The following is a 13,087-nucleotide window of genomic DNA, read 5'->3' as shown; positions in this document are numbered from 1 at the left end:
ATATATTACCTTATTATGTGTACTGTGCATTTCGACAACATAAGCTAGGAATTTATACGAACAAACAAATTACTTCATTGTGTACAGGTCGCAAATTAGTTCAGTACCTATAGGAGATAAGGAAAAAACACAACAAAAGCAAAATATAAGCTGTATGAGGGAAAAAGATTCCGATAGTCAGATTGTGTTGAAGATGGTTTTTTTAACGAATTTATTAGTTCTTATATCAGTTTATTATCCTCTTTCAACTAAAGATCAAATGAGATAGTTGCAAAAGTTACCCAAAAAGTGTTTTAATTGAAATTTATCTCATTTCGTTTGATTCGTTACACTCTTCTTGCATTTATTTTGTTATTTGTTTTCTTCTCTCCTATACATCAGACAATCAGAGCTAATTTGTGATGTGTTCACCTGCTCACATTCACATGATTAGGTCTGTTTGGGTTCTTTTTGGACAAAAATATGAAACCTGTCAAATTTTAAGGAGTGGGGAAGAAATCTTCTCAGAGAAAGAAAAATTGTGTAAAAGTACCCAAACGCTTTTGGTACAAAATTTTCTGCTACTTTTTCTACAACAACAAAAATGTAAACAATAACACCAATTGAAAACAAAAATTAAGAAACGAAAAATATAAAAACATTTTGTTTTATTTAACAAAGACATTTTTTATTTATTTTTTTATAAATCATTTATAAAATTAAGCACTTAACCATTAAAACACAATAAATAAAAATAAAAACACAAAACATAGCCACATCGCAATGTTTTTACTTTGTTTTGTTTATTAAAAATGTAAACACAAATTGAAAAACAAAACAAGAAATGAAAAATATTAAAAACACTTTGTATTGTTTTTTAAACACTTTTTTTTTATTATTTTGTTCATAAAATATTAATTTATTTTGAGTATTACACCACTAAAACGAAATAGATAAAAAACAAAAAACAAGAAAAAAGCCACGCCGCCGGCCGCCATGTTTGTAATTTGTTCTGTTTATGTTGTGCGACAAGAAAAAATAAAGAAAAACAGGTAATTATCTCATTTATAATTTAAAGTAAATACTTTCCTTTAATTACTATAAAGAAAAGATTTTATATAGCGAATAAATTTAAAACCTTAAGCTTGGCGAAAGAAATTACCAATTAAAATAAGCTGGAGCTAAAATAGAATATTCAAGATTAAAATTGATGGTGGCGACTGCTTTGTCAATGATATTGCAATTTAAGCCTAGAAATGTGATTTTTTTTTTTCATTATAAGTTAACAAAATATTATGAAAAAAAAGTTTATTTTCCTTGGCGTTTTTAAATGCCAATCTAAACAAAATATGTTGGCTGATCAAGCCAATTATAGTTTCCAGTATAGAGGAATACTACCCACATTTCAATATTGTTTAATAGATTTTAAGACCAAAACAGGCATACTAAATTACGCCTTTTTAAAATGATCCTGGTACCATGGTACGTGGACTTCATAAGTAGAGTTTAGGCTGATCAATATGGAGCCTTAGAAAATTGTCTACAAGGTCATTATTAAGAAAAAGCAAAATTGTTCTTACATAAAAACAAAAATTGTTGCAAAAAATGTTTCACATACGCCACAGTGACCAAAATATTTGTTTATATAAAACACTGGTCTGTTTTGAACAAAACCATACTTTTCTATTGGGGTTTCTTGTGCTTCCGCATCCAAAGTCAAAATAATTATCTTCTTGCATGTATGTACGTAATGTATATTGTAGGTATACCTATTGTTGGTTTTTATAAAAGTATTTTTGATGGATTTATTTAAACCTCTTGAGAAACTGCAAATAATTAGAAGTTTACTTAAAGAACTCCAAAAATGCCAAGATCTAGGAAACTGATATAAAAATTTAAAAAAAATACGATCCAGCCACTCATGTTCCTATATCATGAAGTATGTATCAAAATCAACCCCAACAAACTTTGAGTTAAACATTTAATTCTTTATCTATAAAATGAAATCATAGTACAATTTATACGTCACATTTATAGAATGCAAACTAGAAAAAAACAATTCATAGAATTAATGATGTTATCAGTAATCTCTCGGTTCAGTAAAACTAAAAAAAAAATACATCGTCTTCTACAAACAACAAACCTCTTATAAAAATATTCTACATCTCAGTTTAGTTTTAAGCGAGTCTCATTTGAGATCGGTACAACCCAACATTATTCCTCATTCCAAACGTTCTTACAAACAAAACGGTCGCAAGGTTATCTCTCATCCTGTTTCAACTGAAAATAAATTTGAACGCTTCAGGCATTTCTGTGTGTTTTTTTAAAACCGAAAACTATGTTGTTTTAATAATAGTACTTAAATATTAATAAACATGAATTCCTTGAAATCGATTTTCATATTTATGATCGCTAGCTCATATTTAAGCAAACAATGTACAAATGGTAATCTTGGCAAAGTTTTTATTAAAAACGATATTGACTTGACGTCATATCCGTCGGTTGGGAATAAATTCGAACGTCCTGTACTCGATGGTGTTCGATGGAAGAGTTTAGAAAATTCAATTATTAAATCAAGAGGAAGTAGTTTTAAGGATGTCTTCCGGCATAGTGTTGATACGATAAAAATGAAAAGTAAAAATGTTGATATTATATTTTTAATCGATTCGAGCTCAAGCATTGGAAAAGTGAATTTTCATAGTGAAATACAGTTTGTGAAAAAATTACTTAGCCATTTTGATTTAAGTTATAATTATACACGAATTGCGCTGATAACCTTTAGTTCTCATACAAAAGTGGTAAGTTTAATATTAAAAAAGTTTAAATTTTAGCAACTTTTTGTCAATGTTGTAAAGAATAAAAAAGGATATGACATAATAGAATCCCATTTTGGACGCAAAACAGTTTCTTTGAATAAAATAGCCATTTTACTTTATAGGAAACATTATGAACAATATAGAACGATTTTCAAAGCAAAGTTAAAGATATGGTTATCTTTTAGTTTCAAGACATGTAATACATATAAAACAAAAGTCGCACGCTAGTTATGATTCGCAATATTTTTTTATCAATTGCACTTTAAAAATATAAAATAAATAACGGAACCGGAATGAAAAAGGCTTTGGCGCAAAATTTTAAACGATTTAGTAAAATGCTAAAGCCATTTGAGTAATTTACTTATGTAAAATTAGTCTGCTTTCTTGCTAAGTAACTTACTAAAATGGCTTAAGTCTTTAACTAAATCATTAAAAATTTTGCGCCTTGGTGTTTAACTTATATAAACTATTTTTTCAAGTTCCAGTTCCGGAAAAGCTGCTTCATTTCTCCAGTTAGACTATGTTCAGTATAGCCTTGCATCCCAATTTAATAGTTTCCTATAAGACAAACTTAACACCATTTTTTTCATCTTTCAGTTAATAAGTTCAAGAAATCCGTTCCTCTTCATCGGATTTGTTTCTGGGAATAGTGTTGTCAGTATTTCCATTATTTAACTTAACGTGATCGGTTCTCGATAACGAGAAGATCAGTTTTTTTTTTTTTGTATCAAATGTAAGCAAAAGCACATACATATTTTGATTTGAGTTATTTCGAGCACGGTTTTATGCCTTAACATACCAATCGCTTTCGATAGATACTACAACGGAATGTTGATAACCTTTATGTAGTTTATTTATAAACATTCAAATGTAGATCACGCCTTTTAGTTGTAGGATTGTTGGCCTTACAATATGTCCAATAATGACCCACTCGCGATAGCGTAATGTCTAATCACAATAAATTATTACGAGTGATAAGAAAATACCGGCCGGCTGATAAAGACAATCTCGTAATTACAAAAGCGGCAGACTTTATGTCCTGTATGCTGTAACCGCAGAGATGTTGGAATTAATTTTTCTCAATGATTCACACAAAGCGTGCCGGTTTGTTTTGGTTTTGTTTGTGGAATTGTAATTTTTATACTGATAAAACGCAAGCCGCATGATTAAAATAATCTCTTTATGTGTGACTCTGAAGAGAAAAAAAAGTGAGATGAGAAAAAGAAAATTGATGAATAATATCGGAATATCAATGCAAGTTTGTTAAGAGTGCTGATTCGTGGAAAGGGTTTACATTTATACGCAACTCTGTGATGTAATGTTAAGTGTGAGAAGTATGTTGTCACGTTTTAAAAAAGCCTGCTTATAGCGTTCAAAGGAGAGGTTAAAAACGTAAGGCTTTGGTTCGGTTTAAAATTCTGCCGGGGTCCAAAGTCATTTTTCAAAATTCTTCTATTACACTGGTTTACAAGGGTTTTGTTGTCGAAACAAAAATATACTTTTCTGAAAGTTTTCGGTATGTCGAACTCGAATCCGAAGTCAGAAACTACTAATCAGCTCCCGTTTTTGAGATATTACCGTTAGAAAATGCAAAAAAAAAACGTTTTTTTGAGTTCTTCGGACCTTATTCTTTTGTAAAAGGAAAATTGTTTTAGCATATTTAGTAATTTTAGTAGTTTATAGTTTAGTAATTACTCTTCGAGTAATTCCTAAACTATTCAGACGTGTGTCCTATTTCGCTCCCGCATTTTACTTTCATTTAAGAACATTCACTGTGCCCATTATATCAGTTTTGTCATAAATCGAAAGCCCTAATTATTTGGCAAACTTGTTTAATTTTCCAATTACGCTCAAAGAATTTTTATAGTGTAATAAAGTGAAAAAATTTTAAGTCAATATAAATAATTGTGACAACTTTAACACAATAAATTGAAAAAAAAAAAAATAATAATAATAGAAAGTTAATCTGACTCTCTCTTAAAAATATCTGCTCCCGTTAAGACTTTTTGTTTCCTTCTTTCCCGGTGAGTGAAACATTTTACGTATATGTTCTGCCCATGAAGCATAATTTGAAGCTACATTGAATCCCCATTTTTTGTGTCTCATTTTGCATACATGTTGCCGACTCTGAGTGCCTGAGAAATTCCTGAGAAATTCATCTTTAATCACCAGCTATAACTTACACTACTGACTGGATAGCAATTTCTAATCTAACAGATTATAATTAATTTTTGCTCTCAGTCTTACCTTCTGGGTGAGTCATTTTAGTATAGTTCTGCCAAGCAATCATCTATTGGTATTACACCTTAAATCCTCTCTGGTGTTTTTTTTTTTATTTATTTACATATATCATCCAACACACTATCGAGATTTTCACCTCATCAACATTTTCTAATTACCGACGTTATCACGGTTCGTGGATTCGAATAATTTATCTAATACCTAAATCACTTTCTCGTGTCGGTAATTAAATTTAATTAGCAAATAACTAAACCACTTTATCACAAGAACTAAACTAATTTCCACTGTACAGTCAATACAGACAATCATACAGCAATTTTTATTATTTTTTTTATCGCATAAAAAATAAAAATTAATAAAAAAGAGAATTTTTACAAAAAATTCAAATAATTAAATTTAATTCGAAAATAATACTCGTTTGCCTGCAAAAATGGAAAACTGTGACTCTAGTGTCTGCATCCTAGATAGCAAATACACCGAACGTTTGATTTGTCGTGGCATATGTGGTAAATCATATCATCCTCTATGTGTTGGACTAAGTAAAAAATCGTGCGCATATCTCAAAGAATATAAGAACTACTTTGTTTTTCTCTGCGACGAATGTAAAATCATTTCACTGTCTCACGTCCTTCTCGCGGTACATTGCTTAAGTGAAAAAACAAACTCAATAGTTGATGATAACAATCGTTTTCATAAAAATATACTGTCAAAATTCCAACACTTTGACGATTTCTCTAAAAGTATTGAAGATCTAAACACTTCTATAGAAACTCTTGGGAGAAAATTTTTAAATAAGCAATCCTTATTTGAAGATCGACTTTCGTCTTTGTCGGAATTATTAAAATCGCGAGTTGAACACACCCACTGTAGTTTCAAAAATATTAAGGAGGTTATTCGTTCTACGCTCGAATCCGTTCTTAAATCCATCCTTACACCTCCATTAGAAAACATCTACGACACCGTTAAAACTATTCGCTCCGATCTCGACATCAATTCGCAAAGTTCCTCGACTTCCATGACAACCGCATCTAGTCATCTTAACTCCATACTCCTTGATATGGGTTCAAAAATAAACGAAATTAACAACGAGCTGTTTACTATGCGATTTTCTTTTAATGACATTATTGAAGAAATTAAACAAACCGCTTGCAAAATCGATCAATTTCCGGCTAACGTGCAACCTATCGAGTCTAATTTCAATATATCTATTCTCGCGGAAATTATCGAATCCAATCAGAGTCCAATTATTGAATCCAATGAGAGCCCTCCACCTTCTTCTTCACTCCCAGCTCTGCAATCTATTGAATACTCCACTAATATTCCTGCTACGAATGTGCCTACCATCAAACGTTTTGGCACAACTTGGACTCTCGACGAATGGGAAAAGAGGCTGAACAAATTAAAAACCCAAAATGATTATGTGCCTTTTTTCTTAACGAATACACCCATCAATGCTGATGTCTCCTGGATCCGTAAATTTTTTCTTCGTAGTTTTAAGCTTAATATTGGTGAATGTTATAAATTAAAAAAATTTAGTTTTAAGATTTTTATTCCTACCCGTTATCAATGGTTATTTTGCTCATCTTTTCAATATATTTACTTAGGCAAATTTAAAATCTCAAAATGGATTAATAAACAAAATCATAAACACCCAAAAAATGTATCAGAAAGAAAAACTGTATCCAATTCTAGAGCCGAACCTCCTAATTCCAACCCCAATAACTCTCCCCAAAAATCAACTGCTCTGTTCCGAAAAAATCCATCAGTCCCACAAAGCACCACTAAACCACTTCGTTCAAACCTACATAAAAGCACTTCATCTGGCGGGCATTATAACAACTTCATACACTCCCACACCTTAAATCCTGCCTCTCAGTCCTCTATCCCATCACCTACTATACCTGTTTCGAACCCTTCCAACTCTATTTTATCTACCCCTATTTTTGATCCAATGTTCCCGCCTGAAGTCAAATTGGCTTCCAATTTTGTTAACCCCAAAAAAACAATTGATGCGATCGATGGTCGGTACCTAATGTCCAGATTGCGTGATACCAGACTGTATGAAAATGTACGTCTCTATCTTTCATACTTACATAATAAATCTGACTCTGTTTGCATAAATGGTAAAACTAAAACCAATGTAAGTGTATTAATAAAAAAAGAAGGTCTTCCAACTGATCCTGTTACTCTCAACAGAATCTATACTAGCTATCATGAAACTTTCAATATCTCATCTTCAACTGTTTCTAAGGACCTCGCAACATATGCTTCACACTTGAGTTCAAAAAGTTTGCCTTTCGTTACCCACAAGAAAAAGCCTCGTCTTTAACTGCAATCCACCTTCACAGTCTGTGTCTTTTGAAATTTCTACTTTGTCTGTATACTACCAAAATGTAAGAGGTCTTCGCACAAAAACATCAAGTATATTTCTTAACTCCCAAAACCTTCCTTATGATATTTTCGCTCTTACGGAAACAAATCTTTCTTCCAGTTTTCTTGATAATGAGTTATTCACTTCTGATTTTGTTGTCTTTCGTGCTGATGGTCAATCTACAGATTTCGCTCCCTCAGGTCGTGGTGTCTTATTCGCAGTGCATATCCGCTTAAACGCCTCCTTAGTCGATATCTCTAAATCGCCCTTTTTTGAATTCGTCTGCATAAAAGTATCTGTTTTTAATCGGTGTTTGTATTTTTTTTGTTGCTATATTCGCCCTTCACAACCCACTCATGTCTATCAAGAATTTGTAAACTCGGTTGATTCCATAATTGAAAGTGCAACATCAAGTGACGACTTTATTATTATCGGTGATTTCAATCTGCCTGATTTGCAATGGATCCCTTCTGAGGACGAATCTTGTTTTGTTCCTTCCAATGCATCTTCTGAAAAAGAATCTCTATTCTCAGACCGTCTACTTGAATCCGGCCTTTTCCAACTAAGTAAGGTCACCAATAATTTAGGTAGACAACTTGATCTTATCTTTTCCTCTGACCTCTTGCAACTCCATCGTCTCCGAAAGCTCTCACCTCTTGTCCACCCTTGACCTCTATCACCCTCCTCTATCTCTCTTCATCTCTCTGGACCAAATAATCCCGACCATTGAATCAGAAAATCCCTCTCGTTTCAACTTCCGAAAAGCCGATTTCAACCAACTGAACGTGCTCCTAAACAAAATTAACTTCAACCTCTTTCTCAACTCACAAACCCCCATTGATGTAGCCCTTTCCCTCTTTCTCACTTCTATTTTCGATTGTATTATCCAATGTGTTCCATATACAGTTCAAAAAAGTTTTGTATCATCACCACCTTGGTATACAAAAAACTTAAGAACTCTTCGTAATATTAGAAATAAACTGTGGAAAAATTATATGAAGTTCCAGTCTCCCGTAAACTACGCTTACTACCAACAAGCATCTACTGATTTTTCCATTCTCTGCGAATCACTATACCATAAATATCTTGAAGAAATGCAGTCCAACCTCATCTGTCAACCAAAGCGTTTTTACCAATTTATAAATGTTAAGCGGAAATCTGATGGCCTTCCCTCCACATTCAATTGTAACAACACAACATCTTCTGACCCTCTTGTGATCGCCAATTTGTTTGCTAATTTTTTTAGTGAATCCTACAGCATCGATCAAATGAATCCTAATTTGGACTACCATAGATTTCTGTCCCTTTGCTCTAACACTTCCCTCCAGTCCATTGATATAAGTCCTCAGACTGTTAATCAAAAGATAATTTCATTAAAAGATGATTTTTCTCCTGGCCCTGATGGTATCCCCGCAATCTTCCTAAAAAAATGTGTTGATTCACTCTGCCTACCCCTTACCACCCTCTTCCGTCTTTCGCTATCACAAGCAGTCTTCCCCACCCTTTGGAAAAACTCGTTTATCTTTCCTATCCATAAAAAAGGCAGTAAAAATCAAATTTCCAACTATCGCCCTATAGCCAAGCTCTCCTCTATACCCAAACTTTTTGAAAGTCTCGTTTATGACGCCCTGTACTTCCATTGTAAGTCCGTCGTCTCACCACTTCAGCATGGTTTCCTAAAAGGAAGATCTACAACGACGAATCTTTCTCAATTCGTCTCAACAACGCTGTGCGCTCTAGAAAAAGGTCATGAAGTCGATGTCATAACAACCGACTTTAGCAAGGCGTTTGATAAGATTAGCCATCAAATCATTTATTTAAAATTAAAAGCCTTAGGTTTCCCACCATCTTTTATTACTTGGGTGAAGTCCTACTTGGAGAATCGTGTTTATAACGTTATTTTCAGATGTGCTGTGTCCAATCCCATCTTTGCCACGTCAGGTGTTCCTCAGGGCAGTCACCTTGGACCTCTTTTATTTATTTTAGCCATAAATGATGTAACCAGTATTATAACCAACTCCGAACTTACTATCTATGCAGATGATATAAAGATCATTAAGGTAATCTCTTCCTCATTAGATTCTTCTTTTCTTCAAGAAGACTTAAATTCTTTCCTTATATGGTGTGAACATAATTTCTTAGAACTAAATGTGAACAAATGCCAATCAATGACTTTTTCTCGCAAACGTCTACCATCCCCTCCTAGAATTTATCATTTTCGAAATGATATCATTCCCGTTGTTACCTCAATTCGTGATCTCGGGATTGTATGTGACAAAGAGCTCAATTTTCGGGCTCACATTGATCAAATTATTGCGAAAGCAAACTCATCCCTTGGTTTTATCAAGCGCTGGTCAAAAGAATTTTCCAATCCCTATGTAACCAAGACCTTGTACATCACTTTCGTGCGACCTATTCTTGAGTATGGCAGTCAGGTCTGGTCCCCCTATCAAATAACCCAATCCCTCAGAATTGAAGCAGTGCAGCGTAGGTTCCTCCGTTTTGCTTTACGCAGTTTCCCATGGTCAGACCCTCTTATCTTGCCCCCTTACGAAAATCGTCTTCTTTTAATTGATCTACCTACCCTTGCCAGGCGCCGTGAGATAGCAGACATTCTTTTCGTCCATCAAATTATTACCGGTACCATCGATTCCCCAAAACTCCTTGAGTTGTTTTCCATTAATACAAACCCACGCAACCTTAGATCAGTCCCTTTTTTTCGTCTCCCCACTCATCGCACCAACTATGGTCATTTTAACCCTATCACTAGAATGCTACGCCTTGCCAATAGTGCACATAACATCCTTGACTTTAATAAGAGCCTATCATCCCTTCGAAAAGAACTATATGTCTCCTTACCTTAATCCTCTAATTAATTTGATTATTTTTTTGTTTGTCATTAAAATTTTTGTTTTTTGACCTGTACATAATGTATATATATATATTTATTTTATTTGTATTTATATTTTTATATTTTAATTTGTAATTATTTTTATTTTTATTTGTTATTCATATATATTGTTTCGCTTGAATTAAGTCAGATAAATAAATATAACGGTTTCTATAAGAACTGTTTTTCATCTTTCGATATTGTATTGCCCGAGATATATTAAAATGAAGTAAGTTGGTTTGGCTTCATATCTCATAAAGGAGATAATGACGTTATAAAATTTATAAAAATACCAAACAACTAAGGATATATAAAAACCGTTACAAAAAATATGCTCAAACAATTTTCCTTATATAAAAGAATAAGGTGAGAAGTACTGCATTTTCTAACGGGAATATTTCAAAAACGGGAGCTGATTAATTTTTTTTTTTACTTCGGATTCGAGTGAAGCACACCGAAAACCTTAAGAAAAGTATATTTTTGTTTCGGCAACAAAAAAATGTTTAATTTTGTTAACCAGTGTTATAGTTCTGCGAAATATTGAAAAAACGGTTTGGAAAATGTTTAAAAGCGTGAGCTGTTTTAATTATTTGTAAAATCATTTTCTCGAAAAGTTTGCTGCTTAATTGATTACCTACTTACTTACGAGTATTTTGTCAATTTTTTTCAATTTATGAAAAAGAAATGAATGTTCAAAAAATTGAATAAGAAAAGGAATATTTTATATCACATAGCATCGTTGCATCGTTTTTCGGTATGACTTTATAGATGTGAATAGTTAGACATTCTATCCATTCAAAAAAAATATTTGCATCAGTTAAACAAAAATAAGTAAGGAAAGTACTGAAGTAAAATTACATTAGCCCTGTTCCATTAAAGGTGGTAGTTTACTCGTGAGTAGAAATCTAGTACAACAACTACACATTCCTATCTCCTCGAGTAGAAGATCATGTGTTAATTCTAGTACTAGATCTACTCATCTACCCAAATATATGCTGCCAGAACTTTAAGAGACAGCATAAGCAAAACTTTTAAAAACTGAATTTTCGTTAATAAGGCAGAATTTTGAAAACCAGAATTTTGACCAGCTCCTCTTTGGTTCTTGAAGAGTTTTTAGGACAGTAAATTTATTTATTTATACAGGGTGTCCCAAAAGTTAACGTCGAAACGAAAACGGTAGATAGAGAAGGTGGTGACAGTTATCAGAAAACTAATAAATAATAAATAAATAAAATAATGTCACCACCAACCCTATCTACCGTTTTCGTTTCGACGTTAACTTTTGGGACACCCTGTATGTATGTGTACATAGTTAAATTGGTATTTGGGTGATATTTTTCAAAGATTTAAAACTGTATCTTTACCACATTTTTTTCTTTTTTTGTAAAGAAAAAAAAATTGTATCAAAAAATAAGTTAGATCTTTGCTGATGTAGAAAAACTTTCACAAATAAAAGGAAACTTGAGAATTTGTTTTTCTTTGGTGAAACAGAAACACGTAAGAAATTTGAAAGCAGATTTGTTGTTGTAATACAACATTTGATAAAAAGGAAAATTATTTTTCTTTATTTTTCATAAATTGGAAATCGTAAACTACAAGAACAATTTTGAAAACAACAACAACAAACTGGTGAAAAAAATTTTACGATTAACTTACAAATTTTGTGAATAGTTCTTGTAATTATTACAATTTTGTAATTTGGTAAAATAGGACCCTTATTGTCATCTCAAGCTTTTACATCAATCATTACTTTGGTCTATAATCCTACAATTTTTTTTATAATTTAGATTAAGATTTATATTCGGGCAATAATTATGATTTTGCATAAAAAAATTTGTTTAAATTGAACCAGAAATTTAAAATACGGTTCTATGGAAAGTAACCGGTTATTATGATTGTTTTAAATCAAAATCGAAGCAGACAACAATTTACAAAGTAAAAGCTTACTAATTTAACTATATTTCTTTTTAAGTGCTTGACGGTAGAGTGAAAAAAATATTTATATTATATTTTTTTACCCAAACAACACAAAAAAAAACTGCACTATCCATATGGAATTAGTGGTTCCTTTAATAATTTAAGCGATTACATTTTTTATGTTTAGAAATAAATATTATTAAAGTTTAATATCATTGCAACAATTAAAAAACAATCCATTTCCGTGCACTTATTTTCATTTTCTTTCTAGATCCGTCACATTGATCAAATATCTTCCCCAACTGAAGACCATGATCAGTGTAGTGCGGTAATGAATGACATACCACTAATTGAATTTGTCGGCGGGGGAACATATACATACGGAGCATTGCAGGATGCTCAGGTTTGATTTGATATTTTTTTTTGTTATTCCAGACAAAATTTTATAAATTTTTAGACAATATTAAGTACTGCGCGTCCAAAAAGTCGAAAATATATTTTCTTGGTAACCGATGGATTTTCAAATGGCAAAGATCCAATACCCGTTGCAGAAGAATTAAAAGCTAACAACGTAACGATATTCACTATTGGCATACAATCCGGAAACTATGATGAACTTTATAATATTTCAAGTTTTCCCAAAGAAACACACAGCTTCCTTTTGGGGAGCTTCAAAGAATTTGAAAAACTAGCTCGGGGTGCTCTTATGCAAGGTGAATATAGTTTATAGAAATGATGAATAGTTAAAACAATTTTTATTTTTATTTAGATCATAAACTCGGCTACAGTATCAAGCTTAGTAATCCTGATCGATGTAATATTCTTTGCAATAACACCAACTTTAGTGAAGATCAGAATAGAAAGTAAGAATTT

At 32.2% G+C, this 13,087-nt stretch overlaps 1 protein-coding gene across 1 annotated transcript; it reads left to right on the top strand.

Annotated features, from left to right (window-relative positions):
• Positions 1 to 917: 917 nt before the first annotated feature.
• On the top strand, positions 918 to 13,081 carry LOC129914989 (sushi, von Willebrand factor type A, EGF and pentraxin domain-containing protein 1-like). The gene is made up of 4 exons (XM_055994444.1): positions 918 to 1,031; positions 12,486 to 12,617; positions 12,672 to 12,927; positions 12,984 to 13,081. The coding sequence occupies exons 2-4, from the start codon at positions 12,546 to 12,548 to the stop codon at positions 13,079 to 13,081; spliced, it is 426 nt and encodes a 141-aa protein (XP_055850419.1). The 5' UTR covers positions 918 to 1,031; positions 12,486 to 12,545.
• Positions 13,082 to 13,087: the final 6 nt, after the last annotated feature.

Source organism: Episyrphus balteatus, chromosome 3 (genome assembly GCF_945859705.1).
Source record: "Episyrphus balteatus chromosome 3, idEpiBalt1.1, whole genome shotgun sequence".
Taxonomy (NCBI): domain Eukaryota; kingdom Metazoa; phylum Arthropoda; class Insecta; order Diptera; family Syrphidae; genus Episyrphus; species Episyrphus balteatus.
This window is presented reverse-complemented; position numbering and strand designations above follow the sequence as displayed.

Bases quoted from the DNA above. Each gene is read 5' to 3' on its own strand.
- LOC129914989 (XM_055994444.1), top strand. From the start codon at position 12,546: ATGAATGACATACCACTAATTGAATTTGTCGGCGGGGGAACATATACA. The intron at 12,618-12,671 runs GTTTGATTTGAT...ATAAATTTTTAG, and splicing joins GAGCATTGCAGGATGCTCAG to ACAATATTAAGTACTGCGCG. The intron at 12,928-12,983 runs GTGAATATAGTT...ATTTTTATTTAG, and splicing joins TCGGGGTGCTCTTATGCAAG to ATCATAAACTCGGCTACAGT.